Source organism: Scomber japonicus, chromosome 18 (assembly GCF_027409825.1).
Source record: "Scomber japonicus isolate fScoJap1 chromosome 18, fScoJap1.pri, whole genome shotgun sequence".
Lineage (NCBI taxonomy): Eukaryota > Metazoa > Chordata > Actinopteri > Scombriformes > Scombridae > Scomber > Scomber japonicus.
Window position 1 is genome coordinate 23,656,576 of NC_070595.1, and position 20,461 is coordinate 23,677,036.

At 42.7% G+C, this 20,461-nt stretch overlaps 1 protein-coding gene across 2 annotated transcripts in view; it reads right to left on the reverse strand.

The window, feature by feature from the left end:
• Positions 1–624: 624 nt before the first annotated feature.
• Positions 625–20,461, reverse strand: part of cyth1a (cytohesin 1a) — a 31,840-nt gene continuing 12,003 nt past the window's right edge. Inside the window, exons 2-13 of one of the 2 annotated variants that reach the window (XM_053338706.1) lie at positions 12,259–12,341; positions 10,265–10,329; positions 8,983–9,049; positions 8,769–8,887; positions 7,675–7,755; positions 7,337–7,449; positions 6,500–6,648; positions 6,272–6,383; positions 2,275–2,351; positions 2,095–2,163; positions 1,750–1,904; positions 625–1,351 (exon numbers count right to left, since the gene is read on the reverse strand). In XM_053338706.1, the coding sequence (XP_053194681.1) occupies positions 1,273–1,351; positions 1,750–1,904; positions 2,095–2,163; positions 2,275–2,351; positions 6,272–6,383; positions 6,500–6,648; positions 7,337–7,449; positions 7,675–7,755; positions 8,769–8,887; positions 8,983–9,049; positions 10,265–10,329; positions 12,259–12,341 (1,169 nt within the window). In that variant the 3' untranslated portion in view covers positions 625–1,272. Of the gene's footprint in view, positions 1,352–1,749; positions 1,905–2,094; positions 2,164–2,274; positions 2,354–6,270; positions 6,384–6,499; positions 6,649–7,336; positions 7,450–7,674; positions 7,756–8,768; positions 8,888–8,982; positions 9,050–10,264; positions 10,330–12,258; positions 12,342–20,461 lie in introns of both variants that reach the window. The other variant, XM_053338707.1, reaches the window with a different exon arrangement.

Consider the following 20,461-nt stretch of genomic DNA (forward strand, 5'->3'; position numbering starts at 1 on the left):
ACAAAGATCAACGTTGCTCAACTGGGTACAGAAAACTGTGAATTACTGTTGCTAACCAGCAGCATTTCTCATCACATTTCATCTAGAGCGCCAGGCACTGTGCAGCAGTAAACTAATAATTAAATTGCTTTTTACATGATACAGTAACAGAAAGTGGCCTTGGAAATGTGGGAAGAGAAAATCAAAAAGGGGCCAATGGTTCTGTTTTCCAGACAACTTAAGACTCAAAAAGAGGCCAGGGGTGATAGACACTTGTCCTTTTCAAAGACACTAATCCCCAGGGTTTGTCTCCAGGACCTTCAGGAAATTAACATTGAGAGCCATATCCAACTCTGAGACCCTGTCCAGACAAGCAGACAACCTCACCTGCCGTGGTACGCCCAACAATGCAGCTTCACATTTACAAAAACAGTTCAGTCTGGGACACAGACGAGGCTTACATTCCTCGTATGGCCGTCGCGTTCGACCCCGGCATGGAACATTTCAGAACATGGTATCAATCTCCTGAGTGGCAACTTTTTTGACAGAGAAGTTTTTGTTTTTATAGTTTTTTTTACTATAAAATGAGTAACAGTTGGCAAACCCCCCACCCTCCCTCCCCCCAATATCCCGTAACTTCCCTCCCTCCACTACAGGTTCAGTTGCAAGACCTTTTTTCTTTTTTTACAAAAGCGAACAAACAGAAAAGACTCTAGAGGATTCTACAGTAAAAGCTGTAAAAACAGACACGTATGAACCAAACATATTAAAGCACATCAGAAAAGGTCTTTACTTTTCTTTCAGAGAGTGAGGAATATTTTGGTTGGGGTGCCACACTTGGTCAGACCTGCTGAGTTTAAACACTGTGTGCTAAGAGAGACTGCATGAGTGTATGCATGTTGTGTATGTGTGCAATGTAGATGGGATTTTTTTTTTTAAAGCCTGAGGGAACAGTTTCTCTTTGAAGGGTATTCTGCTGAGTGACACCGCAAGGTTTCCTTTTGGCCTCACAGAAAGAGAGCACACATAAAGCTGAGAGAGAAAAAGAGACATTCAGACAGGAGGTTAGAGGAGGCTTTGGCCCTGACTGTTATCTTGAAACCCCAGCATGCTTCCTGTTTTTCTGGCCAGTAGAGTCCCAAAGCCAGAGTTCTTATGTATCCTAGAGAAATCCTCTGGAGAGGTCTGAGGGAGATCCCAGCAGTGGCCTCTGCACCGGCCCAGACAGGGCGAGCAGATACCCAGTACCCACCCACCCCCCGTTCTGTGCAACGTCCGGAGAACTGAACAGCTTTAGTGCCTCTTCATGGACGACACCTTCTTCTTCCTGGCTGCAAGCATCTCATAGAAGGGGTCCCTGCTGATTGCAGCTCTGTGGGCACAGATGCAGAGGAAATGTCAAGGAACAAGCATAGTGGCATCAGTGTTGAAATTGCTGCACTCATATCAGAGAGGGTTCAAATTTGGATTTAAGAAAAACCTAAAACCAAAAAGGAATTCAAATCAGATTATAAAAATAACATTTGCGATGCCAGCACTCTGGATTGACCATTTCTTGTTTTTGTTTTTTTAATTCAGCTAAATTATTGTGCATAATCAGCTCATTGTTTGTTTTCTTCCTGTTTTTTCTCCTCAGAAAAAACTTTCTAAGCTGCAGACCACAAGGAGCTCTCATTTATTACATTTATTAATTGCAAATATCCAGGTAAACTGTGTCTTCAGTAAGGTTTCATGTGACAATGATTTAAGAAGTTGAGGAAAACTATTTACTTAATGCTGTTCATCCATTCGTCTTTTTCCTCAGCAGTGGGAGCAGAGATTCGGTAGAAGGTGTGATTGCCCTCCACAACGCGCCCGTCAGCCTCTGTCTTGCATGCCTTTATCACCTGGTCCTTGTTGTCGGGGATGAAAAGCTCAAAGCAGTTCTACAAGGAGGAAAAGTTAGAAATAAAGTATCATGCCTTGTACATAAATGAACAAAGAGCGGGATTGAGTTAATAATATATATAAATGGGCAGAACTGGAGATACAGATATTTGAAAAATAGATTCAAGTAAAATCCAAAACAGACTGTGTGTAGTCACAGAATGAACCAGTAGAGGGAGCTATGCTTACAGGCTTCTTGTCCTCCACCTCTCTGATGCTCAGGTTCTCCAGTGGGATAATTCCTCTGGGCTCTTTGTCCTGCACAAAAATACAAACACAAAACACAAATACAAAAATTAACAAAATGACATAGCTCTGCACATACAAAACAAAACAAAAAAAACTTCACTGTGACTGATCTGTACTCACTGTGGTGTACTCAAAGTAGTACAGACAGTTGTCTGTGAGGATGAACCATCTCCTCTTCCAGGTTTTTACTCGTCCCCCTGTGGAGCAAACAGCCAGCATCAGAGAAGTTCAGCGAGAGAAACAGAGAGAGAGAGACGAGCATCGAAGCACAGGGTCGAGCAGCAGACAGGCAGACAGATGTATGAGCAGACAGACAGATGACGGCTCCAGAGGACTCCTTTTCCCAGAACATCCCAATATTTGCCCTGATCCACCACTGCACCACATCGCACCATGCACTCACCATCACCACAGCTGCATTGCCTTCACCTGTTTGTTTATTGTCCTTCTTTTGTTTATTTGGTGGTATAAGGAATAGTTTTTACATTTTATGTCAGGTTTTGAACACTTAACAGTTAAATCCCAAATGGTTGATACCATATTAAGGCTGATTGGAATCATTGTGACGATGCTATATGATAAAGCTTCATTGTTCCTTAAAAGAAGCCCTGTGACTCTCCTTAGTTGCTGACTCAGAGATTAAGCCTGGAGAGCTGGGATCAATAGGCAGGATACAGATCTGTGTGCTTTGCACTCACTGGACTTCATGAACTACCACCTAAATGAAGTTACTAGGAGACAGTTATAAAAGTGGAAAGTAATCAAATAACCACATGAGGGTTGAATATTGAAACTAAGAGGTAACTGAGATGTCATTTTTACAGCCTGGGATTAAGTTTTCGCTTCCCTCTTTCATGCCCAGTGGGGGCTCTTTGGTTAACTCTGGGCTCGCTGATCTGTGGCTGACCTCTGACCACCTTTGACACCCATACTTCCTGTGAGGGGAAACCTGATCACAGAAGCAGATGGCAGCCTAGCACTCTGAAAATGTGATGCCAACTACAAACTGAGTGAGGCAGGAAGCTCAGAGCCTGGAGGTATGTTCAGCTACTCTACAGGCATCTCAGACTTGAATTTCCTGTTTTAGGGGTTTGTTAAGTAACTTCTCAGTTATATAGGAGCAGTGTCCAGTGAGTGGGGAGACAAAGTTTCTTTCTAATCATGACATAAAGACCTAAGCCTTGTCTAGACTAGGTTATCCCACCACCAATGTTAGTAAAAAGCTGCATTGTGAAACCATCTACCATGACAGAGGAGAGATAAGTGGTTGCATCTTCAGCACATATAGACACGCATGACACACTTGTATTATCATATAACAGCCTTAGCACTGTATATGATATCCCATCATATCACAGACGTCATGATAGGTCGGGCACTTCAGTCTAAACTTATTATCTACAACGACACGCTTCACTTGACAGGCTGAGATGGAGAACCCCTCGACACATCTCGACACGTCAGCGCGTTGCAACAAAAAAGCAGACCAACAGAAAACACAGACGAGATGGCAGAGTCACACACAGCTGACGGCCGGAGAGTTGATTGGGTTGGAGGTTTGTGATTAGGTTTGACGGTTCATGTCAGTTACCGTCACTCTGCGAAAGAGAGATGACCTCCTCCTGTGCAAGAATGTCTGGGACGAGGCGGGACGTCCCAGCAGATTGTTGCAGGGGGTGTGGACGGTGCTAGGCCGGAGTGGAGCGAAGTGGAGGGGGGTCACCCATGCAAAACGTGGCTGTGGGAGGCTGGGCGAGTGGAGGTTAAGAGGGAATTTTGTTGATTTATAATCCCCCTTGAAAATTATTAGCAACAGTCACTCTTCTTACCTAATGTAATGACTTTGCTTTTTATTTTTGTGCAAAAAACTACATAAATGAATAACCCCAATCAAATCCAATTAACACCTTTTTACCTAAAAGTATTACTACAAATATTATTTTGTAATAGGAAAGGTGCACAAATTACAAGAATGCACTACTACTAACAGTGTTCAATTTGAGTATATATAAAGCATGCATGAATCATTTGAACCATGCCTCAATCCCTTCTGGCACACTCCTTTGCCCACTCTTCTCTCCCACAGTTTGGTCCAGTCCGGTCTAGCACCAAACTGAGTCGAAGCCAGATCGTTACCCTTCAGATCCATTACCAGCATGAGATAAGGAGAGCAGATCCACATTGTTGAAAAGGTGCAGTATTCCTTTTCCATGCAACCAGAGAGCAAATGACAATAAGCCAATGGGTAAATGGGTTCATGATCAATTTGGAGAGTCAAGCAAAGTCCTTTGTTGTGCTCGCTGTGTGGAAAAAAGGTATAATGCAGCTTCCAAAAAACAGAGATCAAAGAGAGTGACCACCACAGCGTACAGAGAAAAGAGGGTCAAACTGCTCAGTAGAGAGGCCACAAAGCATCAGCTCCCTGAGCCGAGCCCACAGGGTGGCAAATGCACCCGGCGACCGCCCCGGCAACCACCCACAGAGATAAAAGAGAGTGGGGGGAAAAAACCACCAGCTCAATGAGAGACTGAACAGACAAACAAACATCTGAAATTTTAATGAGTCAATGGAGAGACAAACAATTAAAATAAAAACCTACAGACGGAAAAAAAAAAAACCCTGTGTGAAAGTAAAAAAAATAATGAGGAAGAGAACAAAAGCATGGCGGACCACCAAAAGCACCTGAGAGCTGAAAGATGGACTAGCATTTGGGAAGAGCAGGTGTACATACCTCCTGAGGAAAGACAACAGCCAAAATCATGGGAACAAACAAACAAACGAAGAGGAAAAGAAAACAAAAAAATCAAATTAAATGATAAGGAATTATTGCACCACAGTCCTGTTAATTTTGGCTCCAAGGAGGCTTTGATGCATTGCTTCACAGCTTTGATTTTTAAGTTGAAAAACTGTATGTAGGAATGAGTCAGCAGAGTTTTACACATCTGCTATTATAGATTTAGTCCACATGGAGGAGCTCTACTCAGTGTGAGTGTGTCACAATTACTGTAAAGCACTACATGAAATATCACCTCCATTTGGATCAATTTCTTGTTATATCCAGTAATTTACCTTCCACCCTGATTGTTTTACTCAAATCTCTCAATTTGAAGTCATTGGAGAAAGAGTACTACCTTGGTGTAGTTCTTTGTAAAGATTCACAGCGACTGGAAGATTCAATTTCACTTGAAATGTCATGCTTTTCTTATTTAAACTCATTGTGAATCTGTACATCAGAGAGAGATCCCAGAGGAAACATAGGATGGAGAGTTGTTGAGTCCAGGGTTGTGCTTTTCTGCTTGTCGAGCGCCTGCGACCATTAAAAGTACCATCTGACATCCAGTTAACAATTTGTAATGATACAGGCACATGAAGTGTGTGTGTGTCAATGTGCATGTTTATGTGTCCAAACGTATGTTGAAGTCAGAAATTAGCAAAGAGTCAGAATTAAATGACCCTTGACGATTCCCCAACTGGTAAAACTTAATTTAGGGAAAAAAATTCCATGTAAAACCCAATATTATTTAAACATTCTAAGGCCTGCTGGGAATTTCCACAATGGGACAAACTTTTAACTTCAAAAATGTCCTTTCCAAATGTCCCACAGAAAAGAAAGGACAATATTTTGGTCAAGAGAAAACAATGCCCTCTCAAACACGTCTGTGTGCATATGCATACACGATTTACATACTCTGTGCAGCTATGAAAGTCAGCATTTGTGTATGTATGTGTGCATGCATGTCAGTGTATGAATATGCCTTCTCTTAAATAATTCAAAAGGCTTCTACATATGGTGGTCTGATCTCAAGGCCACATTCATTATACATTAAAGCGGGCAGAGAGGTCTTCAGATGTCTTGGGTCGAGCGTGTACGCACATATTCGCACATATTCGCACAGGCACCTAACACACTCACACATGGGCATACACTCACAGGTTATTGACTTCAGGGGAGACATTGGTTATCACTTAATACAGGCTGATTTTGAACTGTGGGATTGTTCCCACATATGTGCTGCTATAAAGACAAAGTCATCTATCAGAGCAGTCATATTGGTAAGAATGTCATCATTTTGGAAATTCATTATGTGCCCAAATAACTATTTTCTGTGTCACTCACCCAGCTTTAGCAGCCAGCCCTCTCTGTCTGGATTGAAGAAAGTGTGTGTGAGGTCGTTGCCATCGTCCTCTGGGATTTTAAAGGGCTCGTTCTTGATGCTATCATACAGATTCTAGGAGAAGAGTTAGAGCATGAATATGCAGCAGGTTTGAGATAAGAGTATGATTTAGGGTCACAGTGGGGGGAAAAAATCACCCACACACAAAACAGCTTGAAAGTGCTCCTCACCCTGAGTAGGTCTTCAGGTAAGTCTCCTCCATCGTTGATTCCTCTGTTCATGGAGATGAACCGTTCCACAGTAGGCTTGTCCTTCACATTCGGGTTGTGGAGGCTGGTGTTCAGCATGATGATGGCAAACGACAGGATGTAACAGGTGTCTGTAACACAAATATACACACAGTGAGATAAGCTTTATGAGTTAGCAAAAGGTTGCTGTTTACCATAAAACTGCTTTCAGTGTTTAATATAGTGTTTAAATGGGAATTTAAATTAGCTGACCTGAAAGGACTGAACTTTAGGGATCACAGTCTAACATAGAGGAGTAGATAGGCGAAGCTTCGTTAGCAAGTAGAGTGGGTGGGAGTGAAAGGCTGCGCGTGGGCAGCTAAGTATGCATGTGTGTTTCAGAACAGGCGCACTTGTGCACGTGTGTACACTAAAAGACAACATGGCCAGCACACGGCTGACGCAGCAGCACTTTATCTGGCCCGTTAGGCTGTTGAGAAGTCCCATGCATTATTGACATCCATCTGTGTGCATGTTAGAGGCAGTCGTCTGCTATGGGCATCATTTCCCAAAAGCCAGACACTTCTCTATAATACAGTTCACCTCAGCAAAATACAACCATTTATATATGACCTGTACAGTCAAGCAAATTAGGAGTTTTAATTAGTTATAATATTATCATCATTATTTTTTTTTTTTTTATTATTATGATTAGGACTTTGAATGAGGGTAACTATATTTATTATTCTGCAGTTCTTTAGTTCTTTGTTTCACTGCTCACACTTTGACAGGTCTTTGGCTGTTTATGACAGCACTGAAAGTTGGGCATGTCAGTCCTACCTGTGGACTGGAAAACACCAGGGTTGCATTGGCAGTAGCGCTGAGCGAAGGCCTCCATCATGCGGTCTATCTTCTGGGCTTCTCCTGGTAGCCGAAAGCTCCACAGGAACTGTCTGTCAGGGGACACAGCTCAGTCGTCAGCCACACACACTGTGATACTGTGAGAAAGCTGAATACATTCTGTTAAGGTACAATACTGAAACTGACACCTGCATCTTGGTGTGAAAAATGGACCATATCACACAGGATTTACATATAAACGAGACAAAGCTATGAGGATCTAGCCTTGAGTAGTCAGTGAGTATGTAGCAGATGTGAGGATGCAAGTGTGTTCTTACCTTAGGGCCTGAACCAGGTTGAGGTCTGTGAACTCATGAAGCTCCACAAAGGCATGGAGGACTTGGATATTAAAATCATCTCTGTAGGAAAAAAAAGAAACATTCTTAAAAAGGTAAACATTTCAAAAGTGATAGGGTCTTGCAAAATCAATAAAAGAAATAAATAATTAAAGATTTTTATCAACAAGCAAATATATAAAAGGGAAATGTTGGCTCAAAGCCTGATTGTTGCATCATTTGAAATGTAGACGTTAGAAGACCCATCAGGCACGTGTCTGCTCAAGATGTTATCTAGCACAAGTGGTCTTGAGGTCAGTGAAATCCAGTGGAAGAGGATAAACACACCCTACTCGGTTCATTTATCATCTAATGTTGATCATGACATCATTCCCGACCTTTATGCCCTTCAGAGTAAATGATCTGCCCTGTGGGATCACAGGATGGCTCAAAGGAGCTCTCGTTGACAGAGTCATATAATTCCCAGTGGACAAATGACCAATCACATCTCCCGTTCTGCTCTGGTCACTCCTTCCAGAATGAGTAACACACAAAAAGCTTGATAGCAATCAAATAGAAAACATCAATCAAAAGCAAAAGTCTGCGCTCGGCTTCCTAGTCTGGCCTCACAGACCACACCCTGACTGTAACACCCCCAGCACTACGCACCAAACATCAGGCCAGTCACTATTTCCTGTATTATATCTTCACTCTAACAAAGATGCTATGCTCTCCAGTCAAATCTTTACTTTCCTTCCAAGAAATGCATTCTTGAGTTGTGAGTCTCCTGATAACGTGACTTATGAATGAGTATGATAATTACAGACAGATGGAAGCTATTGAGCAATGGACATCATCTTGAGAGGATAGTCTAAATGTGGAACCAATAAACTCTGTTTGGGAAAGGATGGGTGTGCCTGACCAAGAGGAAACAGAGCAATACGGAAAATATGCACTCTTGAAGAAGGTCATCGCTGTTCAATGGTCTTATCAACCACATGGTTGGATGTGGACAAAATCCACACAGAAGAGATTGAAATTCTGATAAGGAGAAGGTTAGTTAGAGAATAAAACAATACATCTGTCTTGAAGCTGACCTCTCTCCGAGGTAATCTCCAATGGCTGTTTTGTTGAGGCCTTCACCCTTGTAGAGGAATTGAGCAATGTCATCGCTGGTGTTCTTCAGCAAGTCATTCTCTATCAGGAACTGGATCCCCTGTGAAAGAGACAATGCCACGGATTACATCCATAACGTGGGAAAAATAATATTTCTAAAGAATTGTGACATGTTACTTCATTACTTCCGCCTACCTTCTTCGGGTCCATGTTGAATTTCTTTCGGCCCATGGCCACCTGTTTATTCCTCTGCATATTTTTCCTGGAACATCAGATTGTAGGCTGTGGTTAATTCTCTTGACGTTAACATAACATGAAAATTATGAGACTGAAATTGTGCAAGGGATATATGAATGGTGTATGTAACAATTAGAGCGTAACAATTGTATTTATTAAAAAATAATCTGCCAATTATTTTCTCGATCCGTCATTAGTTCGATTAAATGTTGGAATTTTCCAAGAACTCAAAGGGATGTGTACAGGCAGGACCATAAGGATATATTGTACTCTGTTACAGACAAGAAATAAAATCAGCTAATATTCCCACAGTTACCAGTGACTTGTTTCAGCTCTACTGTGTATAAATGTTTTGCCTTTTTGATATGAACCATTCAGATCGAACAAAATTCAATATATTGAAGGTCCATCATCTTACCTATTTAACATGGCTCAGACCATTTCAATAAGTTAATTCATTTCCTGAACGTATCTTTCCATTTGATTTTTAAGGCAGCAGCCGGACTTTATCCCTTCGGCCAGTATGACAAATGTTGATGAAGCATTTAACATCATGCATATGGGAACGACTCATTTCTCAGGCCTTGAGTAATTCAGAGGTCAAAGTGCACTCCAAGAGTCTGTCATCACCATGGTTACATCTCCATCTCCAGCCGGTGAGAGGTCACCACTTCTTCCCACTGATTCACTCGCACCAGCATTCCTTTGGCTTTTGTTTGCCAAACTTCAACACTCAACTACACAGATGCTCCACAGAGGAGAGTACAGCTGAGATCAACACTAGAGTCTAACCATCATGCTCCGTCTTCAATAAAAGGATCATAGGAAACTTTGATCACAAGAAGGTGCCATAACCCTTAATGGGTTTTAAATCCAAGAGAAAGTGCTTTAGGAATATTCGGTAGCTGATGGGATCCCTAACCACTTGAGTAGACCAAACCTGAGCACTCCCTCCCCTGGGAACATCCATTGTCTGCTTCAGCCCGTATAACCACTGCATTATTCAATGAGGCCTCCCATCATGGGGGTGTGCCTGATGAAACATTTAAACCTCCTTAAAAGCATAGCCAATTTGAGTAGGGTGTTTGGTGTGACAGGATGGCCCGACTTGGCCATCAAACATGAATAATTGATGGTTTCATTTGCTAAGTTAATAGAAGGCAAACAGCAAGCTAGTGTGGACAACAAAGAGGGAAATTTGTGTGTAGTTTTTTTTGGAGGGGGGGTCACATTTTCTTACCTTTCCTCAGTGGAACCCAGGTTCTCGATCTCACTTGTCACTTCTGCTATCTCATCCTTCAGCCGCTGCAGAGAAGAATGTAATGAGTATTATGAAGGAATAAATTCATCACCTGAGTTAGTGGAAGGGTATGAATGACACAAACAACATGCAAAGCATCTGTATTGAAAAAACTAAAAACAAACAAACAAAAACAAAAAAACCCCAAAAAACAAAAATGCAAGGGCTCTAGCAAACAGTACAAAGGAAGACGCTATCTTCTCTGATTATTTACATTCATCTGTCAGTCAGGTGAGAGAGCAGCGTAATTTCTCAGGAGCTGAAACTTCACACACTGTTGCTCATTTCTCAATTCTCCAAAAAACTAATAATAACTGTCTATATCTCATATCAGAGAATGTGTTTTTGCACGCACTTCACTCCCAAACAATCCTCTCAGTCTGAATTTGATTAGGCTGAGAAAATTTGAGGATAAGCTTAATACAAATGGAGTGAGAAAGCGTAAAAGTGGATTATATTTTTTGTAGCGTTTTAGTGATTAATGGCTTTAGAGGCAGATTTAGTCGATCAAGCCGGGCCTGCTGGTGCCAGACTGGCGCAGGAAGGGCATTGCAGAGGCTAGAGGATGGAGAGGCTGACGTCAGCTTGATGAAAGTGTGGAGTAATAGACTGTAGCATTAAAGAAGTCTTGTATACAGCTATTGATCATGAGAGGCTTCAACGCTCTTATTACAGGTTACAATCATAGAGCCTTCCATTCATATCCAGCTGCAGTGTTAATGTATCATTTCTCATGCATAGTACCAATTCACTATGGGCTAAACCACAAAGGCAACATCTGTATGTTCAAGGCCTGCGCAATCGCAACACATTCCTCAGATGCTTGCCTCCACAAACAAAGGCTGTGCTCATACAGGAAAGGGGGTGGCTGTGGTGGGGGCCATGACATGCAGGACCAGCAGAGGAGGGTGTGGGAGTAAATGAGGAGGAGAGGGGTCAGTGTGCAGACCAAAGAGGAGGCAAGGGGAGTATGGGGGCAGCAGTAGTGGCCAGAAAGGGTGGGAGGGCTGTAATGGTAGCTCATAAAAGAAAGGGTGTCAGATCACGCCTCCAACGTTTGTCTGTCAGGGCCAATGGATGTTGAGTTGCCCATTGAGACATCTGCAAGCCAAGGCATGACATATGTGACATGTGTGTCACCTGTGTGTATCATATGGAGCTGGTTAAAGAGTGGCAGGACTGACCTGAGCAGTCAAAGCAATAGTCCAAAAAAATCCTCAGATAGGAATCAAACAAACCACTCTAGGAAAATTCAGTCTGGCTAATTTGAATCCTGCCTCACTTTGGAAATCAGGGAGCAAATGAAAGATATTCAACTGGCTGCATAAGCAAATTCCTCATAAGAGCATTATCCTATTTTATCTGCTTATCTTGTTTTAATACTCTACTGTGTTATATTCCAAACATCATTTCAATAAACCATGAAAAGGAGATAACTAGTATCCATAAATAGAGGGCTCTGTTGAATGGCTAAACAATAAACCGACACTGTTTTCTGAGGAAGTGAGCACTCAGTAGGAAATACCTTGCATTCCTCTTGAGGTGAAATGTTTAAAGGGGGAATTTATATAAAGGCAGCAAAAACTGGATGGAGGAGGCAAATGTTTAATCAAAAGGCAAAGAAGTTGCAGTTGTAGTTGATGGCAGTGGAAGTGAGCCAAGAGCCTGGACCTTGTAGGTCAAAAAATAAAGGCCTTCTTGCTCAATGAGCCTCTTAATCACAGACGTGGTAATTTTAATGTTTAAATCACTTAACAGTTTTATTATGATTAGCCCCACTGTAATAAAAAGCATCTTTAGATCCAAGCAGTATATTTTTTTATTAAACATACAGGCTATTTTCAGCAACCACGAGGTCCTTCTTTTTTTTGCATTATTATACATTTGTACAAACAAGCATTACCAGAGCCTTCATATTCTATATTAATACTAACCTGAATGTCCTCCAGCAGCTCCTGCTTGCGCCGGCGGATATTCTCCAACTCCTGCTGCTCCTCTGGAGTGAGGTCGTCCGGCACTGGGGAGAGATAAGGAAGAAGATGAAGGGTTAGGACAGTGGTGCCCAAAATATAATGTACCTTTACCCTGTTCTCTGCATTTCTGTCTATCTATCCCATGAGGCATGTTCCTTCGGGTATCTCGGAGCACAGAAATAACATTTATACTCCTTGACATCACAAGATGATTGAATGAATGCCCACAGCAAGGGGTGTGGAGAATGCCACAGAGAATACACAATGACAAAATATCATATGAGTCAAAATATATTCATCAGCAGGGGAGGAAAGGAGAGGTTTCAGATCAGAGAGCAAGCCTTTCCTGTCATTGCAACTCTCTCAGCATGTGAAACATTGACACCAGCAGCAGTCAGGTGCAATTTGAGGAGGATTTCACTTTTGTTTCCCTACATGAAACAGCTCAAGTCAGCCAAGCAGCGATGAGCATCAGTGCCAGAGTAGCACAAATGTGACAGGTCTCAAAGCGCTGCCAGTTCTCCTGTCACTCAAGCTGTAAGCGGTTATAATTAGCTTCGTCTGTGCCAAGGACTGAGGGGCGAGTAATGTGTCCTGACTGATGGACAAAGCGTTTGTGTGTGTGTCTGTGTGTGCTGGCCATACCTGCACTCAAAGCATAACAGGTCACCACTGGTATCAGCACTCTAATCATAACCAGGCACAATCTCAGTGTTTTGTTTACTTGAGCACTGCATTAGAACTTTACTGTTCGTCCATTTTATTCCAGTCTCCATCTGAAAAGCAGGTGAATCTTGTAACGTAGTTGGGAAATCAAGATCACAAATAACCCTGAAAGAAGGATAATAGATTTTTTTATTTTTTTTTAGCAAACAGCATTTTCTAGTTACCAGTACTTTAAGTCCATATGAGTACCTCATGTTTCCGGCTTAATGACTTTTTCAGCGCACATATTTGCACAACAGTCATAAGCTGAAGGTCCTGTGACATGAAATGAAAGCCAGTGTCTTCCTAGGTGCGAGACACCAACCACTAGACTGCTCCACTGCATAACTGCTGCAAAGTGTTATTTGGCAGACGCTTGCACAGATAGATTCTTGCAGTATCACAACACTAGATATATTAAGCATGTGTGGCCTCAGGCAATGGCAATCAAACCCCCTCAACCCAGTGTCACATATAAGTAAATGAGCTGCAAAAGTCACAACATCTGTTACGTTGGATAATCATCTCTGTCACTCGGTGACTCTTTCTCTGATTCCCCCAGTGGCTGAACATAAGCCCCTTCCTGTGACCTCTCCTCCTTCCCTCATTACCTCAGCAGCAGGGTTCAAAGGTTAAAGGGGTCGAGGCTAGGTCTGACTTAGTGGATCTCTGCAAACGGTTAACAAGGTAATGGTTATAGAATGATGGAAGCTGAGGACAGAGGAATCTTCAACATGAAGTCTCATATTACTCCTTCCAAGACTCTCTATGATACCAATAATGACCCTTAAAAGTCCCCCTTTCCCTTCATCTCAATATTGGTCCCATATAATCCTAATAAAGAGCGAAGTTCTAACACTGAGTGTCTAACCTCAGGCACAATGTACCTGCAGTAATGGCTTGGTGGAATGAAGGTTACAAAAACAAAATAAAATCTGGCACAACAATCGATAAAGCAAGGACACAACCAGCCACCCAGAAATTATGAGCTTCACTGTGATTTGAGACACACACACACACACACACACACAATCAGCAAATTTTTCTGCAAAGAATATTTCATTCAAATGTAAAAAATGCCATTTTACCTCTCCAGCATTTAAAGATATCCTAAAGTTAAAAAAATAGGTATGCAGCATAATGTAGAGCATTTATTTTAATCACATAAGCCATGCTAACCCAAACATCTTGAGGCACACACTCATGACATTCACTGGCATGTCTGCTAATATTTAACTTAGTGATAACAGACAATAGATCGAGGTCCAAAACAAGAGCCTGATAGCGAGCTGTCAAGGAGTTGTCTTCCCGTCTCGTTGTCAGACAGATGGGGGAGAACAGCGGTCCACCCGAGGTTGACCTTTCACACGTCATACCTTGCAGACTACAGTATCACTGGCAAACCAGCAGCATCCATCCCCAAATGTTCTGGGTATCCATAGAAACCGCGGTTAGCTCGGCTAGACAACTATTTTCACATACGCGGAGGAGCTGACGGGTCAGTGCAGAACAAAGACAGACCGAAATAAATAGTTGCACAGCCTATTGAGAGCAGCTCGTATCAGGAGGGGAGATATTCATGTTTCAGATACAGACCGGGATGCACAAGAAAGCACATGACTACACACCGGCACACACGCAAAATGAAAAAAGTGTGGCTAGGTCTGAGAATACATGGGCCTTTTTGCATTTAATGAACTTTTCTCCCTATTGACTGGGTAAGTTAATGTCATGCTGAGCAAACCCAGAGCAGGCTGCGAGTTTAGCAGCACAAACAAGAGCGACAGGGAGGATGAGCTTAAAACAGGAAGTCCACCCTTCTTTCTGGAAACATGACGTCAGGATGGGTTGCTGTCAAGCGCTGAAGGGAGCCATTCCATATAGCACAGGACAGCTGAACCCAGCACAGCACAACCACAGCATTCCTTAGAAGAGGACTGATAGGGGAGAAGAACTGGAGACAGGACTATAATTTGACGCTGAGGAGGAGACAGAAAGGAACTGAGTGAAAGGAACGTTATCATTTGAGGATGGAAATCATCCGTCTGCTTGCCTCTGTCAAAGAGCAGAAAACAAGGAGCTTGAACAAAAACAGCATCTTTCCAAAAGGTCCAGCAATTAAACAAGCCGACACGTCATCTCATGTCATCCACATGATGAAAGTTATTCAGGGAACCGGCCTATCAGGTGCCTGTCTGGCTCCACCCAAAATAATTAAGACCACATCAGGGAAAGGGAAAAGCCCCGTAATACTTGTGCCAGTGTTGGTGTTATTTCCCAGAACACAGCAGATGAGGGGGGAACCCATCCACTTAACTAAATGCTGAGAGTTGCTTGTTTGCCTTCTTTCTGTGAACACAGCTTGGCTGTCATTCAGCAAACCTCTTCACTGGCACAGCCAATGAAAAGAGGCTGTCATCAGAAAAAGACAGGAAGTGAGAATGAGGGGGAGAAAGAGAAGAGACAGAAAAGGGCAAATGAGGTAAAGAAAAAGTGATGTAGTATTTCTAAAGAAGTTAAAGTGATTTTTATCAAGCTAGCAAATACCCTGAGAACACACCAGCTCTTACTGGTCTAATTAATAGAGGAAAAAAAGTTGGGAAATGGGGTGGTGTTCCCCTTCATGGTATGCTCATCTGTCATAATGTCTGTATCTGTTTTAGGAGCCTTTCAGAGTCTGCGGGCCCCTTCAGCACCCTGATAAGGTCTGTGTGCGGTAAAAAAAAAAACTTAAAAAAAAAACACAGCCACCCACGTTCCCTCTTCTTCAGAGACTCATGCTGCCTGGAAAACGGGTCATTCAGGGGAATCACACACGCATGCACATGGAGGCGTGCATGCAGAGAGCTGAAGTGGTGCGCAGAGAAGGATACAGTCACATGCACACACGCCTAACACCCACACGAGGACGCCTGGGGCTGCCACGGCGAGGGTGTCCCGCTGTGCCCGACGCTATATCAGTGCTCAGCAACTTGGTTTTTGTTTTAGCTTTCAATACTAACACCATCTGACTGGAACTGTCCACACTGTGATATTCAAATCGAATCCATTATATCCTTGAAAAAATCACTTAGTTTATTCAGATTTAATTAAAGATTATTTTTTAAATCAAGTATTGGTATAATGAACCAGGTCAATCACTTATAGTATTTTTAAAAAATGTTGCTTTCTTTAGCATTTTTCTCACAGTACCAATAATAAAAAATTAAGTCTTTAAAAGATTTAATTACTTGCTGAGATCAAGGTGGTGCAAGGTGACTTGGGATGTTTCTTTGTTAAAGTACTGACACCGGTGCTCTATTGTCAAATTTGGGACATTATAATCTAAGCTCTGTCCTGCCCTCCTCTGGCCCTCATTACTTGTGAGTGCTGTTTAATCCAAGTTTAGGACTCAAAACACTCGCTCCCTTTGTGTGTAATCCTGGTGCCCACTCCTGAATTGGTGCATCTTGATCCCTCCTGTGTTTTGTTTAAGTTCATGGCTTTAAAATTGAAATGCTTTGCTTGAGCCCCAAAATAGTCTTTCAAATTTGAGATGTTAACCATGTGTCTCTTTATTTGTTTTGTTTGGTGCCACAGTGACCGGTTTCAGAAAACGTCAGAGTTGCAGAGTTCCTGGATGGGCGAAAAGCAGTTTTTAGCAAGGGCTGGGTCAGTAGAGAGCGCTGGGGAGGTGACATCAAGGGAGATACCAATTATAGCTCCCTCTCCCACAGCGGCAGAGCCCACTAATACACATCCTGATTGCTATCCTGGCAGAAGAAGGCAGACGTCTCATTTCCACCCAGATCACTGAAAAACTCTCCTTGGAAAATGAGGAAATTAGAATTCTGAGTGCTTGTAGGATCCTCTCAACCCCCCCCTCCCTGCAGATGTGACCCATTTTTACGGAGCTCCTATGAGTTCATGAGAAAAAACAACAACAATCAACTAAATAAAGTGCTCACCTAGACTGCCCCTAGTGACACAGCTACTGACAAGGGCACAAGATACACACTAGATGTTCTTACACGAGGATGTGGAGCAATAAAATGTCAAGCTTCACAGGAGCAGATGGAGGCATCAATAAATATATTCCCACAACAATAATGCCTACGATCTGCTGACTGAGGGAATATGCAAAGTGATACACATCCATGTAGCCACGTGTTTATGTGTGAATGTGTGTGCATGGTAACATTTTGATGGCATGCACACATTGATATGAATGATGAATGACACTGGTACTGTAGCAGCTATCACTCCCTGCATGCGGTCTTTCATCTGTTGTGCCTACAACTCTTTTCCTCCCTATCTTTAGTGAAGAAGCAGCATCCATCTGGTCCTTACACACTATCCATTACACTTGATTAGCCCGCTCCTCTTCTTTCTCTTTGATTTCTCCTCTCTCTTCTTTTACAACCCCCTCTCTTTCCCTTTCAAGCCAATCTTATCTCCAACATACAACCGAGATCATTGGTTTTCTCCAGCCCTCCCCCTGTTCCTCAAGGCTGTTACTGTTGCTGTACGGCCTTTGTCCTCATAGTTACATTAACAGTTCCCTTTAAACTTGCTAAAATACACCCTCCAAACCTAAGGTCCCTGTAGGCGCCAATCAATCATCGACCCATAGCCTAAACCAATAAGAGTGCCAACTGTAACAAGAAACAGTCTACTTCATGATGAGGTTTAATGCATTGAGGACCAAACACACACATCGATTATGTGAACTGGTATGGGCAAAAACACACACACATATGTGTAAAGGTACACAAACACAAAATACACTAAGGTCTATTAAATGGCTCAAAGCTTTCTAATCTTAAAGGTGATTTAACACACTGATCTCTGAGCTGACACTGAATCTCATTACTAAAGCAAATCTCAGGGGGACTCATGCTCATACATATTTGAAACCACACACACCTCCAGCTTTTGAACCAGACAGCCTGTAACAAAGCCGAGCAGGGGCTGTGAAGGAATGCCAGTCAGTAATGTGGGCACCGGCCCAAAAGAACTCTCCTCTGACCTCCCGCTGCTTAGCTGCCACACACATAAACAGAACCAAAGCTAGGCCCCAAATGGACCACCAATTGCGGATCAAAAATTCACAAAGCATCCAAACTGATCTGAGATGTGGGTAGGAGGAGGTGAAGGGGGACTGAGAGAGGGGGCAGACAACAGGAGAAGGAGCTCTGTGTTTGGCCGGGGAGGCGTGGGACAGCGAATGGCAGGAGGACACAGAGACAGTGGGATGAGCGGTGGGACGATCACAGCTTTCTCTTTGTGCCTGCAAGCAGCCTCTCATGACATTCCTTCACAAGGCCTGGGCACAGAGACTGATGGCCAGAGCATCCTTGGCTTTACTTCTCAGTCCAGGCTCAACATTCATTATTGGTCATCCCAGCTTCCTGAAACCATCATAATGGCCCTTTTTGGCACTTACGTGACATGATGAAGTCTTCTACAGTCATAAAGGTTCTGCCTCTCAATGAACTTCTGTACTTTTATAGCTCAGATATATGATCCAATAGAACACGCCTTTCCACCATCCCCCCCAATACACACAGACCTCACCCCCACTGACAGCTCCACATTGGCCTGCTGCACCAGTGCTCAATCATCTCAAGTGTCTCTGGCCTTAACCACAAGGCAACAAGCCATACGCCAGGTCAGGCTGGAGAATGACAGGACAGCTCCAAGTGCTCCCAAACCAGGAGCACTTTATATGATTCTCATAGCTGTTATTGATCTGTGTAGCATGCATTATCCCCAGCTTGACTGACTTCATCCTCAACGCTGTCAGTCTAGAGTGGGTGAACACAAAGTCAATGAAAACTGAACCACCATGAAAGCAAGTACCAAAGATGACAAGCCACACAAACCGACATGTGAAATAATACAAGATCTATTAACCAAAACACATGTGCAAACTAACCCGAGTGAGAATTCCCCCAAAGCGTCAGTTTTGTGTCTCCACTGAATCTCTCCTCATTGATATTATTAAAAATCCAGCAGTCCTTTTTGTTCGGTCAGCTCCTGTGGATCAACACTGATGATCCAGATGTCCACATGTCAAGTGGCAGACAGAAGGAGCCAGCTCCTCCAGTCAGAGAGAGATACCGCCAAGTTTCCTCAACTGTGCAGCACAGCTATCAGCTGCCAGGCTGCTCACAGCACACTGACACAGTCCATTTGGGAAGGAGACTCACTCACTACCAACCACCCTCCTCTCTCTCTCTCTCTCTCTCTCTCTCTCTCTCTCTCTCTCCTTCCCTCTCTCTCTCTGTTTTGCTGTCACTAGCATTAACATGAAGGCTCCACCCAGTGGTCATTCCCTTCTCTGCCTCCTCTCTCTCTAACACACACACACACACACACACACACACACACACACACACACACACACACACACACACACACACACACACACACGATAAAATATGTTTAATTAAATTAACTGTCATTTTCAGCTGGTATTCCCAAGTATATATTCAAATATTTTGGGAGTTAGTAACTAATTTGTATCAAAATTGATTAAATTAACTTAGACACAATTCCCATTACTCAAAAAGTATTGCAATTGAAGACCCAGCCATAATAACTGGATTCATGGATAAAACACTGATCGGCTCTTATACTCATGCTTCAAAAACATTAAAACACAAAGGCCAAAAATGATAACACAAAGACTGGCTTATGTTAAAATGGGTCATTTTCTAAAAAGGTATTCATTCAAAAATCACATGTATTACAATATTTACCAGGTCACTAAAGAGCTAACGTATAAAAAAATAAATAAATAAACTAAATTGACTGAACAAGGTATTTCTTCTTGTTCTGACACATCCGGTCATCTCCCATAGAGGAATGAGCTGTTGTTATGAGTCAGCACTCAGCACCTCAAGGCAGGTCTCCTCTCTCCTGACTAGTCATGCGACTAGTCATATCATCATTCATTATCACCACCAAACTCTTTTCTAACAATGGAGTCTGTGCTGAGACAATCATGTATTTTCTTTTTTTTTTTTAAGAGGAGAGCACAACAGCATTACCCTAATGCTAATGATGCATGCCGAGACAGACTGTGGGATGTCGTCATGTCCCAAGATGTGTGTTTTAACAACATGAGTGTACATTTGCCTGGGGTAGGTCCACAGAGCAGAGCAGACGTGAGAACTTGCCTCATGTCTGTATAGAGCTGGATGAGTCAACCTGGAGCCCTCTGCTGTGCCGGCTGCACTCTGCAGTCCCACAGATGACAGAGCTTCCTCTGACTAGTGTCAGTATGGGATCCATGTGTGTTTGTGCAGCAGTGGGACATTAGAGGATATAAACTATCCTAACCTCAGAAACCAGACCAATATTAAACAATTATTTAAGGCGGAATCCTTTAGAAGAGGTATGGGTAAGTGCCAATCAGACCAGATCAATACAATACAATATAAATTGTAAGGCGTTTTATTTTGAGAAAGAGGAG